The 13,321-nt window shown below is 38.9% G+C and overlaps 1 protein-coding gene across 7 annotated transcripts in view; it reads right to left on the bottom strand.

Annotated features, from left to right (window-relative positions):
• Positions 1–13,321, bottom strand: part of Arhgef9 (Cdc42 guanine nucleotide exchange factor 9) — a 542,919-nt gene that overhangs the window by 237,946 nt on the left and 291,652 nt on the right. For 6 of the 7 annotated variants that reach the window (XM_071606159.1, XM_071606157.1, XM_071606160.1 and 3 more), the window contains 2 exons: positions 7,386–7,530; positions 2,010–2,104 (listed from right to left, as the gene is read on the bottom strand). The exons of the other annotated variant lie outside the window; for it this stretch is intronic. In XM_071606159.1, coding sequence (XP_071462260.1) covers positions 2,010–2,104; positions 7,386–7,530 — 240 coding nt within the window. The remainder of the gene's footprint in view (positions 1–2,009; positions 2,105–7,385; positions 7,531–13,321) is intronic. 7 annotated transcript variants of the gene reach the window in all.

Raw genomic sequence — 13,321 nt, 5'->3', positions numbered from 1 at the left:
CCCTTGAAAAACTGTTTTGCTTACAATTATGGATTTTTGGGGATCATGAAAGATAGCATAGATAAAAGCCCTGCCTTTTGATTTAGGATTATACAGTGAGTTCGGTTCCTGGTTATACTACTTACTAGTAAGATGTCCCCTCTTTGAGCCTCAGAATTTTCATCTACAAAATAGGGGTGAGATTAATTGACAGCACTGCCATGAGGTCAAATGAAACATTGAATTTGAAATAATTTTTCAAATGCCACAGAGATATGAACTATTATTATTACTAGTATTATTATTACTTTTTATAGAATTATAGTAATATTATATTACACATAATTACATATGACACATATACTTTTATTATATTAGTAATAACAATATTACTATAGGGCTGATAAGGGCTACAAAACTGTTTCTTAACAGTTATAGTCTTTTTAGTAGCCCCCTAAACCACTGGATATTTTATCTTACTGGAAACACTTCCTTGGATTTTACCTCTAAGGGTCTTACAAAGGTTGGCTTACCCTGGGAAAGAATATTATCACAAATGCCTAATTGCCATCTTTGAACATACACAAATTTCTAATTAAGAGGAAGCCGATCATTTGTTCTCTGACTGAAAAAAAGCCCAGCAGGATGTAGTTCAGTGGTAAAGCTCCCCTGGGTTCAATCCCCAGTACAAAAAAAAGCCTAAAATAAAGACATGGCTAAAATGTAAACAGGTGTACAGAAGAGTCTGTTGGTGTCCTTTGTCATGAGAGGAGTGGACCAGCCTAACTCTGGACCAAGTAAATTAAGTGGGAAGGCTAGGAAAAGGGAAACTCAGCAGAGAGAAGATAATGAGAGAAAGAATCCAAAACCATAAAAGATTTCCTGTGGGCCTCACTTTGCAACTCTTAAACTAAAACAGAAAAACCAACAAACTTCAATTTCATGACACATATCCCTGGCCAAGATATCTAAATGTGTGCTGTCATGAAACAGGCCTAAACTGCTGTGAACCTATTTCTGAGAGGGCATGTTCAAATTGGAGGGCAATGGTAGTGAATGTTAAGCCACCAGGCCAGACACCTCTGAAAGCTGCATTCACCGGTATTATTGCTCACCAGGGTTTAGCCATAGAAATATAACCTATGTGCCCAAACACATGCTCCCAGATATACTGACTATGCAGAAATAAAGACTCATAGGAAAACAGGCATTCATAGACATCTTCAAGGAAAAGCATGCAAGTGAAAAGGTCTACAGAATCAAACACTTACAAAAAAGCAGCACATGTCAAAACACCCAAAGATAAAATCTGACAAAAAGGAGTGTGTGTGTGTGTTTATGTATGTATGAATATACTTATACATACACATATATAGATAGACATAAAGATACATAGATAGATAGAAGCAGCAGAGGGTAAAGTTAAGAAAGAACACATTGTAGTCATACTGAAAGACACCCACACATGCACCAAAGAAGCATTTAACAGGCATGAAATGTACAAAGACACACAGAGAGGCATACGTGGACAGACAGACATATTCACAGTTATAGCAAGAAAGCTACAAATGTCCATATAGTGCCCAACAGGCACAGGTATAAAGAATCCTGCTAACACTGAAATCCTAAGTGCCAGTTTTTTATGTCGGTATTTATGACAAGGAATGCCTATGAATATGTCACCAGTTAGCACTGAAGATGATCATGAACCTAAAGGATATAATAAAAGCAAACCAAAGTACCCAGGGTTTAAAATGTAACAGTTCCCCCATCTGCTACAGCAAAGGCAGCCAAAGACAACAGAAGCAGCAAGCTGCATGGAAACCACAAAAACGTCCTTGATTATTCTCATGCAAAAATTAATCCCAGGGGAAAAAGTTCAATGTTTCCATCTTTTATATAGCCATAAAATATCTCCAAACCCCATTTATAAATTCCTTCCATTACACATGCTAGAAGCACCAATACATGTAATATGTGCAGGGAAAAGGAAGCTTAGAGGAACTAAGGTACTAAGAAAGGGGACTTACTTCATTAATTGGCTTGTTTCCTGCTCTCTGCAGCTTCCAGTATCCACCAATTTTCTTGCAGGTTTCTAGAGTCTTGGAGCCCTGGTCCAAGTTACCTGTGGTAAGAGAGTGCTGTTTAGATTGAGTCGAGACCCCAGCTCCTTTTGGGGAGCCCTGACTGTTGGTCACTTTTGCCCATCTTTCAGACCCACCAGCATTAGGGCTTAAGGGGGAAGGGAGGGAAGGGTATGCTCATGTAAATTTAGTGATAGAAAGTTAGCTAAAAGTACTCAATTCAAAACCAGTATCCGAAGTACCCCAGACCTACTTAAATTGCTCTTGGGAAAAGAAGAACCTCAAGCTCTTTGTCTGGAATTATAAAGAAAGAATTTCAGTTCTGGACAATTTTCATGTAACCTTGAAGTCTTAGGTTACATGTATAGCCTGGTTAATTAAAGTACACAATAGCTCAAATTTCTTGCCTCTCCTAACACTTCCCCAGAACAACATAAATAGTTTCAAATTTTCATCCGTTTCTGTAGCCCCCCCTTAAGAGGAAATGTGAGCAGTGGATGTGTCCAAAAACCAGGGAGTAGGAGGATAAACCAAGCATATATCTAATCAGATGCAATTAGTAAGTGAAATCTGTGTTCTCAGAGCAGCCAAACAGCACTGCTTCCATTTCCAGTATGAGGATACTGAGGTTCTCAAAAGGGGTTTGTTATAATTCACTACACAGAAGTATCTACAGAAACCCAATAATAGACCTCATGTCTCCTGACACCTGGTTCAGTTATCAAACATGATTGAATTGGTACTACTATCATAGAAATATTCAAATAAGTAAACATACATAAGTTTCCTCTTACCTGCTCAGAAACCAGTGTTTTGCTTAAAAATTCTTCTGATTGTTCAATGGTTGTTCATTCAAATGGTGTTAGGTTCTTCCAGTTGTACCCTACAACTCTCTAGATCAATACTAACCCAGAGCCAACCCTATTGAGAAGGGCAGGGTCTCAGGGAGAAATGATTTGAATGTTACTTCCAAAACAGGATTCTGAGTCAGCCCAGCCTCAAGTGGTTTGAGCAGAGCTCCGACAATATGTGGGGTGACGTGTGTGGGTATGCTTACAGTAGGACTGTTTCTGATATTCTGGTTTTTTTTCCAAATACAAGAACCCCTCATTTCATGAGGAAAACAAATCTTGATTCCTAATAGTGGCATCTATAGGTATTTAAAGACAATTCAAAGTACCTGGATAGATAAAAGACATATTCCTACCTCTAATTGTTTTATTGTATTGCCAAAATTATAATTTCAGGCTAGTTGTATAGCACCTCACCTCATAAGGCCTTTCATGTTTGTTAGCCCTTTTGATCCTCACAGCTTTGCTTGTAAGATCCAAATGATTATCCCAAGTTGCATATAAGAATACTGACATTCATATATACACAATGGAATATTACTCAGCAATAAAAGAGAATAAAATCATGGCATTTGCAGGTAAATGGATGGAATTAGAGAAGGTAATGCTAAGTGAAGTTGGCCAATCCCCAAAAAAACAAATACCAAATGTTTTCTTTGATATAAGGATGCTGATTTGCAGTGGGATAGAGAGCGGAATGGGAGGAATGGACAAACGCTAGATAGGGCAGAGGGGTTGGAGGGGACAGGAGGGGGCATGGGATTATTAATCATGGTGGAATGTGATAACCATTATTATCCAAAGTACAGATATGAAGATACAAATTTGTGTGAATATATTGTGTATACAACCAGAGATATGAAAAATTGTGCTCTATATGTGTAATAAGAATTGTAATGCATTCTGCTGTCATATATAAATAAAAATAAATTTTAAAAAAGGATAAAAAAGAATACTGATGTTCTTTTGGTGAAAGTTTTCCAGGCCTTTTTCTATATATGTAAATACATTTTATTTTTCCCCTTAAAATAAAATTAGGCTTATATTAAAAAAAAGAATACTGATGCTCAAAGAAGTATAATGACTTATTCCAGGTAAAACAGGTATTAAGTAGCAGAAGCAAAATTCAAATCTAAGTATATCTCATTTCCAAACTGTTGCTCTTTCCATCACTCTAAGTTGTCAGGAAACAAAATCCACTGACTTTCCAATCTTGATCAATAAATGTCTGTTGAATGTGCAAAAGAGTGAGTAAAAGAATGAATGAGAGGGAGAAGCTCATGTAGTAAAATCCAGGTTGAGCTCCATAGTGGTGTATGTATGTATATGGAAAAAAAAATTTAGGCACATGATGGACAGTGGAGAAAAGAAGCAACCTGCCATCACTGAGCACTTTTGTATGCTAGGAACTGTGCTGCAGCATTCACCCATTCATAAATTCTATTTCATTCAGTGCTCACAACACTCCTGTGAGACAGATGTTATTCAGTATCCCACTCCCCAGATGGGGAAACTGAGGACTAGAGATCTTATGCACGTTTCCTAAGGTGGCAGAGCAAAAATTTGACACTGGATCTATCCAACTCCAAAGTTGATCCTCTTTCTATTATAATGGTCTGCTCTGGCAATCTCCATGTTAGAATCTTAGAGGGAAGTGTTGGTAAGAGTGTATATGAAGGCAGATGGAAGTGCAGAAATCCAGCAGTAAAAAATGAAATGAAGTTCTTCAAGTCCTGAGCAAGATGGAAGTAAATCAAATACTAATCACGATCTGAATGTGGTCCTCAGATCCTATCACTAGCAGAATCAGAGACAGAAGAGGAACTGGATGACAACCAGCTTCCTAAATGGGGTCCTGATGTCACCCTGTTTCCCAGGGATATTTTTAGACTCAAGTGTCTAGTGGGGACCTTGAGAAGCGGAACTGTAATGTGGGAGCCATTTATATCCCAAAGGTGAGAGTGGCTGCTGAGGTGATGCCAAAACATAAACTAAAGTTGGGGATACATTTTCCCACCCTTGGCCTATAAATAAGCCCAGAGCAGTCACTATGGTAAGGACTATTAACCCTGATGAGCTCTCACCCTAAGGGGCTGTTATTTCTTTCTAACAATTAGGAGGCTTGTGTGGGAGTCTATCTGATGCACTTGGCAGTGGGAGCGGGGAGTTAGCAGCTGCTCAAAAGCCTCTAAATTGCCAGGGGGTGGGTCTGCTTCCTAAGAGAAAAGGAGAGAGGGGAGAAACAACTGTGACCAGTTCCTCTGCCATAGGCCCCCTGACCTGACTTCCTAGGGGATTATAGGAGACTCCTAGGCAGGAGACTTAGAAAATATGGCAGACATCTGCTGCTGACTTAATGGCTTATTTTATATCCACCACCTGCAGTTTCTTCACAGGAGCGGAAAGGGGTAGTAACTACACTGCAGGTGAGTTTGGGTGGAACCAGAGCCTTGACATCCCATATCTCACTCACACACACACATACACATACATAAATATATGCATGTATATGTGTATATATACACATACATATATGTATATATGTATGTGTATATACATGCATATATATCCACACATATGTGTGTGTATACATATATATTTTTTTGGGGGGGAATACCAGGGATTGAACCCAGGTATCCCCCCCACATCCCCAGCCCATTTTTTACAAATATTTTTTTGTTGTTGTTGATAGACCTTTATTTTTTATTTATTTATACGTGGTGCTGAGAATCAAACCCAGTGCCTCACACATGCCAGGCAAGTGCACTATCGCTGAGCCCCAGCCCCAGCCCCAGCTCCCCAAAGCCCTTTTTAAATTTTTTTTTATTTTGAGGTCTGGTGTTGTGGCTCAGTGGTGGTGTGCATGCCTAGCATGCATGGGGCACTGGGTTCGATTCTCAGCACCACATACAAATAAATAAATAAATTCCATCAACAAATAAAAATATTTTTTAAAAAATTTATTTTGAGACACGGTCTCTTGTTGCTTGGGGCTTCATTAAGTTGCTGAGGCTGGTCTGGAACTTGCAATCCTCCTGCCTCCACCTCCCAAGTCATTGGGATTACAGGTATGCACCACTGCGCCTGGCCGAGTATTTAAGACTCCACACCAAAACTGGAGAAAAATATCATTTGTTCATGCTGGAAATTCAGGATACCAAAGCCCTCAGTCATAACTGACTCTGTGACCTTAGGCAGATCCCTTTACCTTTTTGAGACTGTTTCTCCATCTGTAAAGCAAAAGGACCACTCAAACTCTTAGGACCTTTGTAGTTCTGACTGTGAAGGATCAGATTTCCCTGTTCTCAAAATTCTTTACTCTTTCCTTTTACTACCTTCATAGCTTCTAGGGAGTTGTGAGGGTAATGATGCTACAGAAGATCCAATCAGCTATTTCTTTGAGTCCTACCTTCCTGCAAAGCCAGGAAGGAAAGGTGAGAGATAAGCTCTAAGACAAGGCAACCCATTTTCCCTCACACGTGGAGTAAAATGAATAAAGGAAGAAATAGGAAAAGGAGTAGGTTCAGAGCAGCTTTATATCCTTTGGGGTTATGGGAACATTGTGGTATGGGGAAACAGGACTGGAGTTCTCAGAACTTTTAGAGACTTTGGAAAGTAATTGTACATGGTCCTAGTTACCATCAGCATTCATACTAATTTTGTTGCTGCAAAAAGGACTAGAAACAGGCCTGAAGCCTGTTAGGATATGGTGTAAAGCACAGGCATCCAAGAGCATGGATTTCCCCTCAATGTGGCAGAAGACGTAGCTTTACTTGTGAGTGAGAAGAGCCTGGAAGGCAAAGCTAGTGGGCTGAGTCTGAAATGACCCACTCTGAAACTCTGGGAAGTAACTAGGTTTTGGAGTGGAAAGTCTTGGGTTTTGAGTGGGTTAAATGAAGCTGCCCCGAGCTTTGAGGAGTTTCCCATAATTGGTAGTCAGTGAAGGAAATGAAGGACCTAGGACCCCTAGAAAGTGAGGTAAGAATCAAGAGAAACAGGACTAGGATGACCCCATGGAGGTGAGGATTATGTAAGACAGGTCCCTTTGAGGCCAACATGGTATATATACGTGCACTGTGAAGCGGGGAGAGCAGAGCAAGAACTGGAGCATATCCCGAAGCCTGGAAAGTACTAGGAAAAGAGGTTCTGGGAAAAAGAGAGATTTTTGGGAAGAATGTGATTCGCAAGGGCTTTGAGCTAAAGGGCACCCAAATGGGGATATTGGCATTTTAAAAGAGCATGAAAGAGCTAACTCTATGCTGGGTTGTGGCTCAGTAGCAGAGTGCTTGCCTTGCACATGTGAGGCCCTGGGTTCAATCCTCAGCACCACATAAAAATAAATAAATAAAATAAAGATATTGTGTGCATGTATAACTAGACAGATTTTTTTTTAAAAAAAGGGCTAATTCTATAACAAGGCATGGCTAAATTATGAATTTCAGATGCTAATGAGAGGGCATAAAAGACATACCAGTGCAAAGCATCATGGGTCTCCTCCAGCCCACTTGGTCCAGCTCCACAGGGATACTCTGTGAGATGGGCAGAGAGTGGCATTTTTCCAAAAGGATTTTGAGTGGTGGAGTCCTTGGTGACGGTTCAGCTGGGGGAAATAAGGCCTGCAAAAACCAAACAACAACCAAATAGAATTACTTAATAGAAGTGAGGAGCAAGCCAGCACTTGGCTTAAATGTCAGAGCTTCCATTTTGAAATGTCATTTGGTCCAGGCCCCAAATACAAGCAGGGTGAACATGTGTCATTAATAAATTCAAGCAAATACTCAAATACCAAGAGCTTAGAAGATACCAGGGAATGGAAAAAATGAAAAACGAGCAACTCGTTTAAAGAAAATAACAGTCATTGTTTCTCTTTTCTAGGGCGTGTGTGTGTGTGTGTGTGTGTGTGTGTTTGGTTTATATTGAGATACAAGGAGTGAGGGTTCTGCATTTGCAAGACTTTATCATTTACTCATTGTAAGATGTGGGGGGCAAATGATTCATCTCTCTGAGTCTCACTTTCTTCCTTTGCATATAAGGAATAGTCAGAGTATATCCCTTTCAGAGTTGCAGGGATGAGGAAATGAGATAATACAAGTAAAGCACATAATAAAGTACTTTGTTAAAAACAAGTGTGTGTGCATGCACACACAAGAATGACAGAGACAGAGAGACAGAGAAATGCTCCCTTGCAAAAGCACATCTTAGCTAAGATCAAACCCAAGTCTTTCCACTCACCATCAACATAGCCTGCTGTCTTCATCCCAACTCCTTTTATTTTCCAAAATCTTGACCTCCAGGTAAAAAAACATGGAAAGGAACCAAGATCTATGGCATCTCTGTGGTGTATCTGATATATATCAGAGACTCTGATAAATCATCCTATTTAACATACTATCTCATTATTCATAACTACTTCACAATGTAGACAGTAGCCCATTTTACAGTCAGAAAACTAAGGCTAGAAAGGGAAATGCATTTCCCAAGGTCATACAACTAATAAGTGATAAGTCTATCTGACTACAGTCCTGCTATACTGTATTTCTAGACAACATGAAAATAACACCTTGGTGCCTACATCCTTCATTCCTCCCCAACGCTCCTAAGTCACTATGGAAACAGTAGAGGTTTCTTCCACCCGTGTCACTTATTCATAAGAAGATTGGATATAAATAGCAGTTAACAGTCTATATGACCCTTGGAAATTAGTTTAGCAATTGGGCAGAGACAAATTCTCAATTCAGTCCATTCTTGCAACAGTCACTGGGTCATACTGAAAACAGAGCTTCAGACAGTAGCTCTGTATGTATCTAATGGCATGGTCTCAGGGTTGATTTTAACCACTCCTCTTAATCCTAACTTATTTACTTTGCCTTCCAGACCCATAAACCATTAGAACTGGAAAGTTTACAAATCAAAAAATCTAATCTCCCCACAATGAAACAGATGGGAGGAAAAAAAAAAAAAACTGAAGCCCAGCAATGAAAGGGACTGGGCCCTTGAATTATTTTTATTATAGGTAGAAGTAAGAGGCTAACTATATAGTATATTGTCAAACTATGTACTTTTACTGAGGCCCATACTAAATTAAGGAAAAGCTGGACCCATCCAGAGTATATAAGAGTTGAAGGAAGGAAGGACAGAGGAAAAAGGCAAGAGTGGCTGGCAATTTGGTTGGCAAACCTAACTATTGTTTCTTTTACAGAGCACATATTGTGCTACCAGCTTAAAAATAGGCAGCAGGTAAGAGACTGAAGAAAGTGAACTTGATAATTCTCACAGGATTCCAGTATGAAGTAAGAGGCTATATAGAACCAGCACTGGCCAAAAGTCTAACTCCTTGTATTCTGCATCTACCACCGATTCATTCTGTATATCCTTAGACAAGGCTCAGTCTTTTCATCTGTACAACGGAGACAGTAGTCACTGCCTTAACTACTTTTGAGCATGGATATGAGTATTATTTGTAGGCATAAGCTTAATAAACTTAGATAACGGTGATAAGACCAAAACAACACTGGAAGGGAGAGGAACACTGGGGCTTCAAATGAAATAATAGAATTAAAGGCATATAGTGTTGATATAATATTTATGTTATAAATAGTATTTGATATACTAAGTATAATATTCTTTATTACCTAGAAAGGAAGCAGAGGGGACTTCTTATCTCCAGTAGAAAAATAAAGGAAACAAAATTACCATAGATACATATATGACTACACCTATGGTGCAGCACTACATCATATACAACCAGAGAAATGAAAAGTTGCACTGCAATTCTGTATAATAAATCAAAATGCATTCTGCTGTCACATACCTAATTAAAATAAATAAATAAATTTTAAAAAATCAAAGTGGTTAAATGATTTATCAAAAGTCACATGTCTGGTAAAGTACAAGATCCAGGACTTACAACTAGGATTTTTGACTCCAAGTCCAATGTTTTCTTTCTTTGTATGTCATGCCCTATCATCTGTAATATGAGAATAATGATAATAATATTTATAATTATAGAAGTTTTACAAATCACTTTATGCACTGGAAAGAATTATGCAAAGTATAAAGTCATGTCTTATCATTCTTCCTCTTCCTCATATAATTTGTATTCTACTAATTCCCACTAAGGTGTTAGCTAATGATAGGCTTAAGGTATAGTCCTTTCCTGTGATATGTGCTTTTAATAGTGAACACAATAGCTAACATTTATTGTACAATGTCTCTTGACCATGCACTGTTATAAGTACTCCTGTGTATTTACTCATTTCATCCTTAAAACAAGCCTATAGGGTAGATATTATTATCATCCCCATTTCAAAACTAGTCCCTGACTCATAAGGTAGTTGTTTTGATAAAATTGAGTTCATATATGTAAAATGCTGAAAACAGTGTCTGGGCACAAAACAAACACTGTGTAAATTCTAGCTATAATTAGTGGTATTACTCTCCCCATTTTCTACGTACATAGAGTGAGGCTTGGAGACCCTTAATGAGACCCATTCACAATCTCTGATGATGTTAGAGGAGGTGGTGCAAATTGCAACTTATAGACACATAACCCATTAGAACTGGAAATGTGCCCCACCTCCTCTAACATCATTCACCTTAAAGCTGCAGTGATAGAGCTTAGCATAGCCAAATCTGGGCCAAAACAGTCAGTTTCAGGAGCATCTAGCTCTGAAAGATTGGATGAGTGCACCTCAAAAATAAAAACACTCCAAAAGAAGCTAGCCAAAGCCCACTGTTGCTCTGAGTAATGCAGAAGAGCCTGGGCCTTTATCAATTTTTTTTTAGTTACATTTTCATATAATAATGGAATGCAATGTGTGGGCATTGCTACTTTACAATGTATTGTTTTCATATCCAATATCCCAATTTAGCCTCACTAGAGACCTGAGAGATGCCTGAGGTGAGGATGAGAATTTTCAACTGGCAGAGAAAGCTGCTAAAACCCAGAGGGAAGGTAAGATTTGTGGCAGAGATGAGACTACAATTTTCATATCCTATTTGGCTCCCAGTTTCTGTGTGTCAGAGGAAATCCTTTCCCTTCCCTCAGATTCAGTGTAAATCATCTTTAAAATGTGTATCATCTGTAAAATGAAGTGAATGAACCAGATGGTCAACAGGACCCCTGACCTACACCGATGTCCCTCACATTCACAGCTATTTTGCTCCACTTTTGCAGTTTCACTGGGCTGGTTGTTGTTGTTGTTGTTTGTTTTGTTTTTTTCTTTGTACAGGGAACTGAATCCAGGGGTGCTTAACCACTCAGCAACATCCTTAGCCCTTTTCTGTATTTTATTTAGAGACAGGGTCTCACTGAGTTGCTTAATGTGCCTCGCTTTTGCTGAGCCTGGCTTTGAACTTGCAATCCTCCTGCCTCAGCCTCCTAAACTGCTAGGATTATAGGCATGCACTACTGGCCTGGCTAGGCTGGTGTTTTAAACACCAGGAAAGCTAGACAGTATCTCTGTGAAACCAGCAGAGGGCATAGGATGCCTGCAGAGAAGAGCCACTAGGAAACCACTAGGCAAAAAGGAGGTGACCAGTCTCTCACTGAACTTAAAGAGTTAATTATAAGTTTAGACTGGAGGCAAGAATCAGTGAAAAGATCCCCAGGAACTGTCTGGTTCAAATTCACATTGTTCTGATGGAGAAACTGAGCTCCAGTGAAAGGAAGAAACTGGACTAAGGTCACAAAGCTGATCATGAGTAGAAATGAAATTAGAACCCAGTGTTACCTGATTTTCAGACACTATTATTTCAACAGTACCAATCAGCTTACTGCTATATGCTACTCTCTTGAATTCTTTTACAATTATTTATAATTTATCAAATTTCAGTAGTAGTAGTAGTAGTAGTAGTAGTAGTAGTAGTAGTAGTGATTGCTACCACTTTGTAGATATCCACAAAGGGCATTGTACATAGTACTAGGCTGCATACTTTACATACACTGTTTTGTTTTGTTTTGTTTTTTCACAACAGCCCTTTAGGTAGGCAGTATTTAAACCCATTTCACAAATGAGAGGGCAACTCACATCCAATCCTTAGTAATTTTAAAGCCTGTGCTTTTAAAGATCCCACAAGGCATCTGCATCTAGCATATATGGCCCACTAGGAATGTAATTTGTCCATCTGTGACTCTCTTCCAGGTTATAGGTGACCCTGGACATGCAGTGCCCGACTGCAATTGTTAGCTAATGGAGTAACCTGGTATATTTATTTGCTTGCTTGTTTGATTGTTGGTGTTAAAACCACTGCAATAAAAATTACTTCCACAGTATAACTCCAATATTTATGTTTTATAGCTTACCATTACTGAAAAATATAGAAAGAGAATGCTTGTAAACATATTAATGCCTTTCTCCAAAAAACAGGACTATTGCTTCTGTCCTGATGGGGCCCAAATGCTCTAAAAGTGGGATGGGAGAGATGATAGAAACAGCTCTACAAAGGTAATCCATTTCACCCTACCATAATGAAGAAGAATTTTAATTAACTATTCTTTAAAAAATACTTTTGCCCTAAAATAATCTGGAGAAAGGATATCACGTCTCCTTATAAAAACATTCTTAAGGCTCAAAGTCAGATTTCCCTCTAGTGTTTATTCAACATTCCTTCCACAATAATTCTAGCATATTTATTTTTTCGTCCTTGAGTAGGGGTATGCTGAAGAGCTGCTTGTTACTACTCAAATTAAGTCCCCTGGAAACAACAGATAAAATACTTGATTTAAAGTCAAAAATAAGAACCTGGGGCTGGAGATGTAGCTCAGTGGTAGAGTGCATGACTTAGCATGCAGGAGGCTCTGAGTTTGATCACCAGCACATACACACACACAAAAATTAAGAACTCAAATTTGAACTCAAATTCTATCACAATCTGCATGACTGTGGATAAGTCACATTGAGCTCCAGTTTCCTCACTGGTAAAATGAGGATAGTCCCACCTATTTCACAAGGTTAGTGTAAGAATTAAATGGAAATAATACATGACAGTATCCTGCCAGATACTTGATATGAAGCTCTTCTCAATAAATTATGGGAGAAGAATATAAATGGACTGTCCTTAGTTTATATTCTTCAGGTCAAATAATTTAGGGTGTTGTTACTAGAAAAGTACCTAAAGACACCAAGTGCAGCCTACTGCACTAATAAGGAAACTGAGATCCAGCAAGATGAAAGGATTTATCTCAATATAATATAGACAACAGAGCACAGAGCTAGGACCCAAATGCAGATCTTCTGTCACAGCTCAGAGGCTCCCCTGGAGCCCAGTCTCTAGATCTACTTCCTGCTGGAGGGGGAGGGAAGGAAGAAGGCGGACAAAGCCAGGGAAATGTCTCACAACCTAAGAAAAATGGGAGAGCATGACTCCCTTAGACATAATTAAATGACCATGGCCATATTCCTACTA

The sequence above is a fragment of the Marmota flaviventris genome, chromosome X (assembly GCF_047511675.1).
Source record: "Marmota flaviventris isolate mMarFla1 chromosome X, mMarFla1.hap1, whole genome shotgun sequence".
NCBI classification, from domain to species: Eukaryota; Metazoa; Chordata; class Mammalia; order Rodentia; family Sciuridae; genus Marmota; species Marmota flaviventris.
Note: the sequence above shows the minus strand (reverse complement) of the source record. Positions and strands in the feature narration are given on the sequence as shown.